This window comes from Ciconia boyciana, chromosome 1, assembly GCF_034638445.1.
Source record: "Ciconia boyciana chromosome 1, ASM3463844v1, whole genome shotgun sequence".
NCBI classification, from domain to species: Eukaryota; Metazoa; Chordata; class Aves; order Ciconiiformes; family Ciconiidae; genus Ciconia; species Ciconia boyciana.
Genome location: NC_132934.1, coordinates 4387433 through 4401210, shown reverse-complemented (window position 1 = coordinate 4401210; position 13778 = coordinate 4387433). Strand labels below are relative to the sequence as shown.

The following is a 13778-nucleotide window of genomic DNA, read 5'->3' as shown; positions in this document are numbered from 1 at the left end:
CTTAACTTTAACCATATAATAGCCTACTAGTAGCATAAACAAACATTTTTAAAATAAGTTCACAATTTCCCTTTTTATTAAAACAGAAAAAAAAGGTTTCACTACTTCCTATCGCAAAACCAATACGAACACCAATTTAGATATTTCCTTTTCAGATGCTTAAGTACTTACGGACAGTAAAATAGTTACCTTTTGCCACTGAAATTTGGCAAGGCATTAGATCCTAAAATGAAACTTTGAGTACCCTTTTAAGAGATAAATCAGTATTGTTTATATAAAAAGTGGAGAGAACTGGCAAAATACCTATTTTTTGTAGCCCTTTTTTCATATACATTGTATTCGTCACCAAAACAGCTCTGTAGAACACAGTGTACAGCACACACTGTGCCTTGTCACGAACTGACAGCAACTGAAGAGAAGGTGAACTAAGTTACAAAATGAAGTATTTTTTCCTCTAGCCATCTGAGAAGATAAATGATCTTAGTTATATTAAAGAGAAATGGGATATGGGATCCAAAGGGCTCATTTTACATTAACTGCGTCTCAACAACAAAAATAGAGAAAGCAATTTCCTGGTGCATCAATTCCACCAGCAATTCCACGTACACTCAAAAATCAGAGAAGCTGGCACACTCTGTTACTGCACACCTTCCAGTATTCTCAAATCTCTAACAAACCAACTGCTCCCTATTAATTTCCTACTTTAAAGTAGATCTTTTTTTTCCCCCCGGAAAAATATAGAGATATGCAGATATGCCCATATAAAGCAAGTAAATACTACCCGGGTTGAATAAACATATTTCTGTCGGTAACACCATTTCAAATGACCCCTGTAACCAACACAAAAACATCAGCTTTCCACAGCATATGCCAAGTATGGCCGATTACCACCCCAGCCCTTTCACCGTTCCACTGGTCCTCACTCGTTTCAGAGCCATTACCCTTCTTGTTATTTTAAGGCCAGATTCCCTCCTCATCAACACCAGTCAATATCTGGGAACTGTCAACATTTCAGATACAAAAAAATGTACCGATAAAGGTACGATGGAAGAGAAGCAAAAGCACGTAAAGCATCATAAACCGTTCCTGGTCCATTTACTGGACTAGAACAGCATAAAACTGCGAACCTTATCTTTCCGTCCTCCTTCTCATGTTCTGTATTTATAGGGCATTAAAATCCTCCTACTACTAACAGAAGACTCCTTTCTAGTGCAACTCCGAAACAGTTTTAAATATCTGTGCACAGTCCTCACTGTTAGTTATAAAACCATCTCTCCTCTTCCTGACCTATTCTCGTTCATCTGCTGTTATTTAACTCTTTAAGGCTATTTGAGAGTCACGATGTTATTAATGGTTATGTAATTCTTAAAAATATATTGAATTTTAAATCTTTAAACAGTACAAGAGGAACATACACGACAAAGCACACCCCTCCTCCACTTACCCTAAACCAAAGTGTTTTAGTGATCTAGAATAGCAGTCAGCCCCGGAATCTTTAGTGGTGCAGAAAACTGTATAATGAACATAAGCCTACAGAAAACAGACATCCTTTCCTCTGTTGCTTCCTACTGACCCCGCGTAAGTTGTTTGCAGACGGCCGGGGTCCACTGCCTGCAAGCTGAAAGCCACTGATCTAGAACTGAGTATCCTCTTACTGTTTGTTCTGCTATCTGAGAAGTTACATTAAAATGGCATTACATTCCTCAACTCCAAACCGACTTCTCCATATAGCCTATTAACAACCATTCCTCCAGAGCTTTCCATAAAATCCTATTTCCAGAAAGGAAGAACTGTCAAAAACAAAATGCCATCATTTAAGATACCTCGCTTTGCCACAGATTCGGACATGGCACAAGTCCTTCACGCTAAAGACTGCCCAATCTACCTATAAATAGGCTCGAGGCTTCAGGCTCAGGAGACCAATAGCTAAACACAATCCTCGCAGCATTCCCCTGTGTTACCTACATAAAGCGGCATGCCTTAACAACGCCAGGCTAGGCAGATACGTAGCTACGGCTGTAGCTTATGCAGGACAGCACGGAGGGAGGGGAGAGGGAAAAAAAATTTAAAATAAAATAAAAAACCACTGGGCATAAACAGCTCTCTTCCAGAGAGAAAAATCTCCCTCTCCAGAGGCTAGACCCGGCCGCAGATAGGCTGTCACGGCTCGGCCATGGACACACTCGCTAGCCAGGGACAGGCCCTTCAGGAGGTTTAATGGGGCAGGGCCCGAACGGCCGCTCCCTTCAGCGGCACGGCGGGCACGGCCCCGCGGCCAGCGGCAGGAGGGTCCCGGCCACCTGCCCTCGGGCAGGAGGGCTTCAGGACCCCCCGGGAACGGCAGCCGGGCCCCGTCCCTGTCACACCCCCGCCGACGGGACGGGACGAGCCCCCCGCGGGCGCCCTCGCCCCGCGGCTCCCCCGGCAGCGGCGGGCGACGGCCGGGGGCGGCGCGAGGCCGGGCCGCGTGACCGCCTGAGCCGGCGGCACGTGGCCCCGACCATAACAAACAGGCGGGTGGGCGGGAGCGGGCCGCGCTCGCGCCCTGCCAAGGGCGGGCGGAGGGATGGGGGGGGGGGGTGAGGAGGAGGGGGCGGCCGCCAGCGGCGCGGCGATTGGCCGCCGGGCGCGGTGGGCGTGGCCGCCGGTCCCACCGCCTTGGTGCAGTGCTGAGGAGGCGCCAGGCGGGGGCCGCTGCCGCGCGTCGAGGGGTCGCGCGCGCTTCCCGCCCTCAGCGAGGCCGCCGGCCCGAAGACCCCCCTCACAGCCGGCAGCGCGCCGCGCCCTCACACCCGCCTCCCGCCGCGGCCCGAGGGCCCCGCGCCCTCAGCCCGTAACAGCGATGCCTCCACAGCCGCCCCCCCACCCCGCCACTCCGCCCGGAGCTCCGCAGGCCGCGGGCCACCCGCCCTCCCGCAACAGCCCCGAGTTGCGCCACGCAGGAAGCGCCTCTGCCCGCGGCAGCCGTCTCCTCTCCCCGCACGGCCGCTCTGCCCGACCCGGACCCCGCTTCTCCACCGCGTGCCCCTCGGTCCCCGGCCCTGGCAGCGCCTCGCCTCACCGCTCCCTCTCAGGAGCCTCCCCGCCGCCCTTCCCCGGGAATGGGGGACCGCTCCAACGCTCCCCTCAAGGCGAACGCTTCGCCCCGGGCCCCTCTCTCCTCACGCACCCACCTGTGGGGCGGCAGGCCGTGCCTTCGGCCACTCGCCGGCCGGCCCGCTTCGATCAACTAGCGAGCGCTCGCTCGCACCGGGCGCGGAGCATGCGGAGGGCTGGGGGTGTGGGGAAGTGCTAAATATACCCGCTGCCGGCGGCACCGCCTGTGTCACGGACCCGGGCTGGCGAGCGGCGGCGCGGCCCGGCCCTCCCGCCCCCCCGTCCCCCTCCCCGCGGCCGCATCTTGTTTTCTCCATACGCACTTGGAAATGCGGACCGGCCCCCCCGGCCGGCGTCGGGGCGCTGGGGCGGGGGAGGTATTTTGGGGGGGATTGTTGTTATTTTTGCTCGATTCGGGATACCCACGCAGTGAGGAAAACAACACGGCGCAGTCCCGTCCTTCCCCCCCCCCGCCGCAGCTCGGCTGTCACTTGGCTCCTTCCCCCACGTCGCGAGAGGCACCCCCCCACCCATGTCGCGACAGCGGCCCGCGCACCTGCCGCGCACCGTCCCCACACACACACACACTTGCCGTCTCCTACGAGGGGGTGCGCGGTGTGGGGAGGGGGGGGCACGCCCGCTTCTCTCTCCCGGGGGGGAACGGAGAGCGGCGCCGGCAGCCCCTGCGAAGCGGCCGGCCGGGGGCTCATCGCTGGCAGCCAGGTGCGTGGGGGCTCCGCGGGTGGGGTGTGGGGGAGCAGCGGGGAAGGGGGAGCGGTGGGAGCCGGGATGGAGCGAGCCTCCTCCCGCCCTCCCTCCCCGCCCCCCCAGCACCCCCCCGCCGCTTGTGTTTACCTCAAGTTTGAATTTTATCTGCGCAACATGAGCTGGAATGCGGACATGGAGGGCGGGAGGGCGCGCACACGCCCGCCGCTCCGCGGGGACACGCGGCGCCCCCGGCCCCCCCCACCGCGCACACCCCCTCACACCGCCACCGCGCAAACATGGCGCGACCGCCGCGCACGCCCGCCCCGCCCGCACCCCGCGCCCCCGGGCGGGCGGGCAGCCCCCCGCCCCAGTCCCGCCGGTAACTTACCTCCGAGAGCGGCCGCTGCTCCCGCCGGCTCTCCTCCTCCCCTCCCCGGGGGAGGGTGCCACACGCAGCCCCAGCAGCGGGGCTGCCACATCTGCCGCGCTCCCGCCGCGCTCCCCGGCGCTGAGACAGGTGCAGGCGCGGCGGGCGGCGCGGAGCGGCGCGGCGCGGAGCGGAGCGTCGGGCAGGGCGGGCCGGGGCGGGGCGGGGGGCACCGCTGCCCCGCCGCCTCCCAGCCGCCCCGGGCTCCCCTAATGCTTCCCTCCCCACAATGTTGTTTCATTATATCATGTCCATCATGTGACACCCGGAGGCCTCTCTATGGAAACTTAAAGGGGACTTTCACGTGACGCCGCCGCCGCCGCCGCCGCCGCCGCCGGACCCGCCGGTACCCCCGGCCGACCCGGGGGGCTGCCAGCCCCGCTGCCGCCCTCCGCAGCCCCGCTGCCCTCCCCCGGGGGGCTGCCCTCTTCACACCTAGCGCCCTCGGTTTTGCTAGTCAAAGCAAGTTGCTGCGCTTGCCTGTTCTATTATTATTATTATTAATTAAGGTTGGGTTGGGTTTGTTGGTTTTTTTTTTTCCCCTTCCCCTCTTTGCACCGCCTGTGCTGCCGATCGCTGAGGGAAATAACCGCTCGCTGCGCTCCCCGACCGGCCAGGCGCCTTGCAGAGCGGGGATGCACCCCGGTCCTGGAGGGTGCGCGATCCGGTCCTCGTCTGCGGCCACGGTGGGTCTCCGGTGCTGGAAGCGACAGCAAAAAAAAAAAGAAAAAAAAAAAAAAAAAAGAAAAAAACCCCTTGTTTGTGTCAGACTAAGGAGGCTGGAGATGTGAGCGATGCCGTCGGTGTGGCTGTGCGGGGTTGATGCGGTGGTCGCGAACGTGGTGTTTAACTCTGCCAGTCGGTAGGGAAACGATTTACCGGTCTAACCTGTCACACCGTCGGTTTTCTACGGCAGGTTGTAATACCGAGATGCTGGAAGGAACCGTTTCTAGGCATGTACCCTTGCCACTGCAATAATGCAAGCCGCGTATACAAGCAGCCAGCCCTTACAGAAGAGCAAAGGAAAGGTGAAGACGTTTTCCGTCGTTTGAGAAGACCTCGGTCCCCGGTCTCAGCCGCCTGCCTGCGGCCGGAGGTGCGGGCAGGCCGGGCGGGCAGCGCAGCGTTCCTCAGGCTGCTGTTCTGCCTGCGGTGCTGAAGTGGTTTTGGTTTTTCCCAGCTCTCCTCCAGCCCCCAGGATTTGGGATAAGGGAGCTAAAGCCCACCTGCTCTGTGGTCCCACCGCCAAACCTCTGCCAGGCTGGCGATGGGCGGGGGGCTTTCGGGGTTTTCTCCGTGGAAGGTGGTGCACGCTTCCCACGGGAGCTCCCCAAGTTCTGCGCCCGAACCGGTGGCATCACGTCGTTATTGGCGGTCAAGTACAAGATCCAAGGGGCTAGCTTGTAGCGGGGGGGATGGATTTGCTGTTAAAAACTGAAGGAGGAAAAGCGTGCCACGTTCGTTTCTTCCTTACGGCTGCCACTGGAAATCGCAGCCCCCCGGCAGATTAAAGCACGACCCACAGATGCAATAAATTTTAAGTTTGGAATTTAATTTCTTCAGTGTCCCACCAAGTTTTCTTGAAGGGAGCCATATAAGCGACCTTTTTCCCATCTGCGGGGTTGACGCTGATGCCCGTCACACGTACTGTCAGCCATGGGAGGGGACCGGAGCCGCCCGGTCAGACGGCGAGAGAGCGCAGGCCCAATCCTGGCAATGACAGCAGATAATCTCCCTTCGCTCTCCCGTTAATGCTTTTGGAGTTGAAGTACCTGTGCTCTACCCCACTCATTTCCGAGTGCCCGTGCAATGAGCTGTATATGTAACAGATCAATGTTTCAGATACTTCTATTCCTATTTTTCAGTATGTAAGCAGGAGATTCGTAGAATTTGTTAACGCTTTTAGCTGAAAAGAGTTAACTGATTGAGGAACAGTTCATCCTCCTTTCCTTCCTCCTTCTCAGAGTCTTCCCTCTATCCACCCTACACTTCATCTTTCCTTATCTGTCCTTTCTCATCCAATTTTGGGGGGGTTTCTACCTCTGGGTTCCTTTCTGCCATTTTATCCAGATTGTCCCACTGCCGTGGATTCTAGCTCCAGCGTGCCTCACTTTCCATCTCCCTGGGGCTTATTTCCCTACCTCACCAAGTCTCTTTTTATTCCATATTCCCTTCTTCAGATCATCCTTAAAGGAGAAAGAGGCTGGAGCTGGGATAGAAAGTATTCTTCTAGGAGTACTGCCAGAACCGATCTGTTTTACCCTGCTGGTGCTGCTGCTGCTGCTGCTGTTCTGCTGTGTCATGGGAAGAGAGTTACCTAGCCACACCAACCCTTGGAAACGGCACCTCAGGCAGAGCTGCTTGCTGCAAACCCGAGCCGTGTTTTACAAAGCCGAAGGGTAAGTTTGTTTGGTGCAGTATTTAGGCTGGAAGGAGAAGGCATCACTCCCTTACTGGGCTCTGACGGGGAGATCGGTGCACGATGTTGGGAGATTTGCAGGAGGCGGAGTGGCGGCAGCAGCAGTGACAGCACATCATCACACAGCTTTATTTCATTTTGTCAAGCCAGGAGGCTTTAGGTTATAGCCGAGCAGAAAAGCAAAACAATGCATTTCTGTAAAAAGGGCGTTTTTTCCTGAATTAGCTTTAAATTCTTGCAATGAGGTCTTGCACTAAGAAAGAGCAGGGATTCTGCCTCCTCTTAAAAATATTGTTAGTTATAAAATCTTTACGATCTTGGCTCCTTCCACCTGAGCCTGTTTCCTTCAAAAACTTACTTTCAAAAATGTGAGGTTTAAAGATGACTCTTCTCTCTCTCTTTCCCCTCCCAAGTTTATGTTCCTTGGAAAGGCCTGAAGAAGCCTAAGGCTATGTCTGCCTGTGAATGAAAAAGGTTTGAATAAACACCGACGTGCACATACATGTGCATATACACGCGCACGCACAGGATTTAAAGCATCCCATTGAAGTGCACATATAGGAAAATCCTTCATCATGTGATAGGCTTTAATAGCTGCCTCAAAATTAATCCCTAACTGATGGACCCTGTCTTTGTGTTGTGGCAGATCACAGGAGGCTCAATAGCTGGGGTTCCTGTGCAGGTTTTTAAAACTGTCAAATAAAATCCCCCTTTTGCTGTTGGATTAATTTGTGTTTTCACAGCAGCTACCTGGGAAATGCTCATCTTGTGAAAGCAAGTAAGAAAACTTTATAGGGCTCCAGTCCTATTTTTCCACAATAAAAAAAAGACCCTTGGCATGGGGTCAGGACAAGATCTGATGCTATTCCACAAGGAAATAGTTAAAGGGCTCAGCAGAGCTCTTCAATTCCTCCATTAGAGATAACACTCTTGGGGTTTATTAGAGCTTGAGCTTTGGAGACGGTCCTGCTTACTTATCAATGTTGTCTTTGCTTCTTTTTTTGTTCATTTTTGCCACTGAAACTGAATCTTCTCGTTTCACTTCTGTTTCTAATTCATTTCACTCTTTAGTTCCCATGTGTTAGAAAGTGCAGTTTCATTTAGACTCTCAACAAAAGAGAAGAAAGCCTGATTCCAGAACGCAATTTGCAGTAATATATTTTCTTTGCCACTCATATGAAAACATTACTACTCAAACAGATCTAGGTATAAACAATGCTGACAGGCCCTCAAAAACAAAACCAAATTGTGAAATTGAGGCAAATAGCCCAGAGAACCTGAAATGTTCTGGTTTCTAAAACACTGGCTGCTGTCAAAAATAGGGTAAAATAAAGCTTTGTTTACATGTAGAGCAGAGTGTTTGTTGATCAAGTTTCTAAGGTGATGTAGCAGGAAATACTGTTCTTAGGAAAAATGACACGAACAAAGCATGGAACTATAATTCAGCAGCTATTTGTCAACTGATAATAGAAAAAAAAAGGATATTTAAAAAGCAATGAGGGGTTTTCATTGAACTTTTTCTCTCTCTTGCTGGCAAATAGAAAGGGAGCCTCTCACCTGCTCTGCTCCTGTATATAACTATTTGCAACAGCAGAGCTAAATCATTTATCAGAAGGAATGTTTCTGTCGGATGCAAATACCTACTGCTGTTTCTACGTCCTGTCACAGACGAGATTGATGCTCGAGCAAGGTTATAATGTACCTGCGTTTTCTCCAGATCGGTGCCAAGCTTGCTGAGTCATTTTCCCTGTTCCCATTCTGCAGTCGGCTGCTTGCTCGCTTTTCCCTGTTATTTGTGTGGGTCGTAAGCCCAGCAACAGATGAGAATAAATGCTTATATTTCTTTAGGCTGCCTCCCTAAGGAAATAAAGGTTCTGCTGTGCTGCTTTTCTGTTCACGTATGTGTCCATCCCCCTCTCTCCAAAGCTTCTGAACCCATTAATGAGTTTCAGATGAACTTGGGAGAAAGCAGATATTTCAAAGACAGTTATATTCCTGCAAGTTGCATGAAAATCAGCACTCAGGCAGGAGGGAGAGACCTGGATCAGAAATTGAAGCAGAACTTAGCCATAACGCATCAGGGCTGGCAGCCACCTTCCGGCCACTCAACCTATACGTACCAGCCAATTAATTTATATGTAGCCGCGCTGAGCCACAGCGCTGCCGTATCCTGCCTAGTATAGCTTTCACTGGCAGGCAAGGGATATCATGGAAAAGCAGAGGAACCAGAGTAGTTCAGGGATCAAGTTGTTTTCAAAGCAAAACAGTAGGGGAGTTGAAGGAATATCATTATAGGAAAGGGAAAAGTTAATATCTGGGAATGCCTCTCTGTAGTTTTGGGGAACGATCTAGCTTTTGTGTCACTCCCAAAGCAAACCATGGTAGAGGAGCTAAGTCGGGCTGTTCTTAGAGCTAGCACGGCTTGTCAGTCTAGTGCTCTGTTGGTCTTGGCACTAAAGCTACAGGCAAAGATCCCCCATCCGCTCCTCTTCTAAACGTGATCAGTAGATGTGTTGCCACTGAGATGCCTTCATAACTAAGTGAAGAGCAGTGTCAACTACAGGCTTGAGCCTGCTGAGCCCTACAAACCCACTCTCCTGATCTACCTTTCTGGTGTAGCCTCACTGTAGCTGAGGCTCAGAGTTGGCTTATGCTTGAGAAGAGCCAAGCCTGGGGTGTCTTCTCACAGATGGAAAGGAAACGTGCTGAGTTCCTACCTAGGCTGGAGCCCTCCCGACTGCCTAACTGAGATTATGGCATGGGAGAGCTCTAGCCCTGCATCTCTGCCTCAGCGTGTGCTGGGAGGCAAACACAGGGATGATGGTCAGGTCAGGACTGGAGCACAGGGTCAGACCTATTCTCACCTGAGAGCAAAGGCTTATCTTGTATGTCCTTTCTCTACCAGCTGCACCTTGCTTGGACCAGCCACTGCAGGATAGTTATCCTAACGCTACACATAACGTACGCTCTCATCTCAATTGCAATTAGTTTGATGCAACAAACAGGTTCAGCATGACAAACTGCAAGCTAAAAAAAGCCATGCATTCATATGCATAAACTGGATGCACAAAATATGTATTGTGTGCCACCTCCCTTGTGTCCCATATTTGTTCTTGCAGCAGTCACAAATGGCATATGCTCCAGCAGTACCACACGATCCGAATGGACTCCTGGAAATACAGGAGTGATCTGGTACTCTTTGAAATTAAGGCATTAGTTGTTCTACCATGAGACGCTGCGTATGGACCTCTTCTGGAAGGAAGACTTTTACATATAACCTAAGATTCATTAACCTCTGATGATTAATCTATAAAATTGGAGCCAGCCTCTCTATCAAGGAGCACGCTATTATCTCTGTTACAGCTGCTAGACACCAAATGAGATCAGGGGCCTCTTTTTCCTGGACACTATATAGTCATACCCTAGGAGATAACCTCTGCCTTGAAGGGCTTACGAAGCAAAAAGACAAAAGAGTGAGCAATATAACTCTGAGGCAGAACAAACACGGTGACCTTTTGGAAATGTCAAGTTAATACCATGATCTGGAAGTGGAAGGGGTTTATCAGAAGGCAGATAGGTCAACAGGGATGGGAGCACTCAGGGTTGGAGAGCGAGGAGAAGGACAAGCCATAGCAGAAGCTGCATGTTATGAGATGGAGAGGAAGTGCATGCAGAGCATTATATGGTCAACCAGCACATCCAGGATAAAAAAAACAGGTGGGGGAAAGAGTCTGATGATCCTGCCCACAGCTCACAGTATAACCAGCTCCTACCTATAGCCTCTTCCCCAAAGCCATGCAGCCTGGAGAGGGGAGATGGAAAAGGTAGGGGGTGGATAGCACGGTTCCTCCTACGTGCTGGTTCCGCACAGGCGGCTGGAGGTGTGATAACCCTGTTTTGGGGGTTGTTTCTCTCTGTGGCTCAGCCTTCTGCAGCTGCGTTTGTTGCAGCTGAGCCTCGGGGCTAGAGTGAGACGTAGTTCAGTGCTCTAAGTCCAGGGCAGCACATAATTGAATATTAACAGGAAGAGCTCCAGGAGCTACTGGGACTCAGGAAGTCACAATTCCTTCTCTGCTGCTCCTCGGTGTTAGTGGGAGGTGATTGCTGGAGGTCTTAATGGATGTGAGACATAATATGCTTCCCTCACATTAGCTCCAGTTTGCAAACCGAGGCTTTAACCACATCCTACCCTCTCTGATCATTTCCTCATGCACCTTTTCTGCAACATGTGAAGTGCGCTAGCTACAGCCACCCCAGCGTCCCACAGGCAACCAAGCGGAGAGGTGCAGAGACCGTACAAACATTGATTTTACACCTCATTTCTCCGTGAACAAAGGGGTCTCACCCCTAAGGCTTATCAAAATTTGCCAAATATAAATTATTGAGCTCTTTGCCTCTGTTTCATCCTTTTGAGAACAGGAAAGATTTATTTGCTGAGTGGGGATGCTATGAGCATCATACAAGGTCCATAAAGTGATTTTAAAGTTGAAAACCTTTAGTATCACACTTTTGGTAAATATTCAAGGTAAAATATAGCAACAGATTCATAGGTACTAGTGACTCTCCATGCTGCCTGTCAAGAACGTTTAGGGCTGACCAGCGCTCCGTTGCTCCTTTTCCAAAAGTAAGGGCACACATCGTTCCCTCCCCAAAACCGTGCTGCAGATCTGCTGCAGGGGCTTATGAGAAAGATGGGGACAGACTTTTTAATAGGGCCTGTAGCGACAGGACAAGGGGTAATGGTCTTAAACTCAAACTAAAACTTAATGGTCTTAAAGGAGGGTAGATTCAGACTATATATAAGGGAGAAATTTTTTACCATGAGGGTGGTGAAACATTGGAACAGGTTGCTCAGGGAGGTTGTAGATGCCCCATCCCTGGAAACACTCAAGGTCAGGTTGGCCGGGGCTCTGAGCAACCTGATCGCGTTGAAGATGTCCCTGCTCATTGCAGGGAGGTTGGACTAGATGACCTTTAAAGGTCCCTTCCAACCCAAACCATTCTGTGATTCTATCTACATTAAGAACCTCAGTCTATGGTCACGTTACTTGTACAGAATAAACAAAGTGTTTTACAAGAAGAAAGATGCCCATAGAAACCTGTCCATGCTGTCTGATCATTCAGAACTTGGTGCTAATCTAAGAAGGGAGGAGGTAATACCTTTAAGAGCACCAGCAAATTCCCAAAGGCCCTAAGGGCTATGGTGAACAACAGTCAAAGTCTTAAATTCCTTCATCCTCTCCTTATTTTTCTCATCCTTCCGACTTTAAAATTCACAATGTCCTTGACCTTGGTGTATCATTTTCCTTCAAGTCCACCAGGTTCGTTACATGACTCCTTTATTTTTCAAAAAAACCCTTCCTCAATCTCCTTTTTTCATTAGTTGATGTACAATAGACTGTACCTTGAGACTGCTTCTGGTTTTGTTTTTCTCTCTTCCTTTATCTCTACCCAGAGACATCCAGCAGATTGTTTCATAATCTTCCTAGAGTTCAGAGCAGGTATATTCCTTCCAGACAGCCTGTGAACTCCCTCCTTCTTTGTCCTCATCACCTGCCCTTCCTGAACAACAGTTCTGGCAAACTTTATCCATGTATTATTCCTTTATTTGCAAATTAGGAGTTCCTTGCTAGGGAAAAGTAAGAAACGCTCTGTTTCCCTGTCATGCAATGTGTGTTTTTGCACAACTGCTTTGCACTCCAGCACACTCACTAATTTTCCTAGCCCTTGGAAGTGAGGACCGCAGCACCGCATCCATCCCCCTGCCAACCACATGCTGTCTGTTGGAGATCTGCAGAAAAGGAGGCTCTTCATTAGTACATTAGAAAAGAAAATTGGTGAAGCTATGCAACACACAGGAGGAAGGATTGATTTTGTTATTGGTCAGGGAAAGCTCCATGCTTCATTTGGCGCCACTGGCTTCCTCCTGTTGTTTAATTAATTAACACCAACAGTGTGTTTGAAGCTATGCTAAAGCGCAAACACAAGATTTGCATCAATATTTTGTATTCTAGGCGGGCATGGGGAAGATGGAAGCGTTGGCACACCTAGAGAAGACAGTCATGGAAAAGGAGAGCTGGAGAGAGACTGTGAATCCCCCTCTGCCCTGAGCAGAATCCAGCCATCCCTGAGAGAGGCTAATCGACTTCCAGAGAGGAAGACTTAGGACTTAATTTAGAAATTTTAATTTTAATTCAAATAAATTTGCTTTGAATTAGAAAGCTTTTAGGTTTGATTTGTGGGTTTTTCTCTTTCCCAGATATCCAGTAACAATGATCTTTGCAGGAAATCAAGCCAATTTAGTTCTGTTGTACCCAGAACAATTGTCAATATCCTTTTTGCAAGTCTCTTATGTCTTAGAAGATAGTTTTCATCTTCTCAGGTGTGTTTTTTTTTCCCTTCTGGAAAAAGCAAAGAAAATCCTCCAAGTTTTTGAACCATTTGTAATCCTTGTTGCTTTCCTCTAGCCCCTCTACAATTTGTCTCCATCATTCTTCTACTTTCTCCTAGCACGGCATCCAAACCCACACCTGGTATTCCAACTGAGTCCTCATTAGACTGGAATAATTGCTTCTGATGTTTCACATATTACACCTTTGTTCATACATCCCAGAATAAGATTTGCCTTTTTCTGCAACAGCTGTGTACTGTTCAGTGTCTTGTTCACAGCTCTTTTCATTTGAATGGCTGCTTGACCAGTGATTTGCCGCTTTGCATTGACATATTTTGTTGCTTCTGACTTCACTGAACCAAATCTGGTTGATTTTATACTATTACTCTAATTTCCCAGCAACATTTTGGAACACATTCTCCAAAGTAATTATATATTCTTTATTTCATCATCCAAATAACTAATCAAAATATTAGAATCGGGTCCAGGAATGAACCCTGCGGGAGCCCATTTGGAAAACCCTCTAAATCCCAAGGAAAGGAATTAGTAATTTTTGTGTGAGTACACTTTTTTTTCCGTCAAGTATGTCTTAAGATGATTTCACAGAGATCATAGTTCCCGGTCAGCTTATGGCAATGTCATGTGAAACAGTGCTAAAAACCTTGCTTATTTCAAAGTATGTGACATATACTCCCTCTCCCTTATTCCACGACACAGTTGTTGGGTTCAAAGATGGA

The 13778-nt window shown here is 50.1% G+C and overlaps 1 protein-coding gene and 1 long non-coding RNA gene across 8 annotated transcripts in view; one reads left to right on the top strand and one right to left on the bottom strand.

Moving 5' to 3' along the window:
* LOC140649723 (uncharacterized) overlaps positions 1–4511 on the bottom strand; it is a 133874-nt gene extending 129363 nt beyond the window's left edge. For 4 of the 7 annotated variants that reach the window (XR_012041726.1, XM_072857346.1, XM_072857332.1 and 1 more), the window contains exon 1: positions 4193–4511. Coding sequence is in view for 3 of the 7 variants with exons in the window: in XM_072857346.1 (XP_072713447.1) it covers positions 4193–4472 (280 nt within the window). In the remaining 4 variants the exon portion in view is untranslated. The remainder of the gene's footprint in view (positions 1–4192) is intronic. The other 3 variants (XR_012041733.1, XR_012041739.1, XM_072857362.1) reach the window with 3 other exon arrangements.
* Positions 3431–12804, top strand: LOC140649740 (uncharacterized). The gene is made up of 4 exons (XR_012041741.1): positions 3431–3819; positions 5148–5259; positions 6412–6630; positions 12665–12804. It is a non-coding gene; the product is annotated as an uncharacterized lncRNA (long non-coding RNA).
* Positions 12805–13778: the final 974 nt, after the last annotated feature.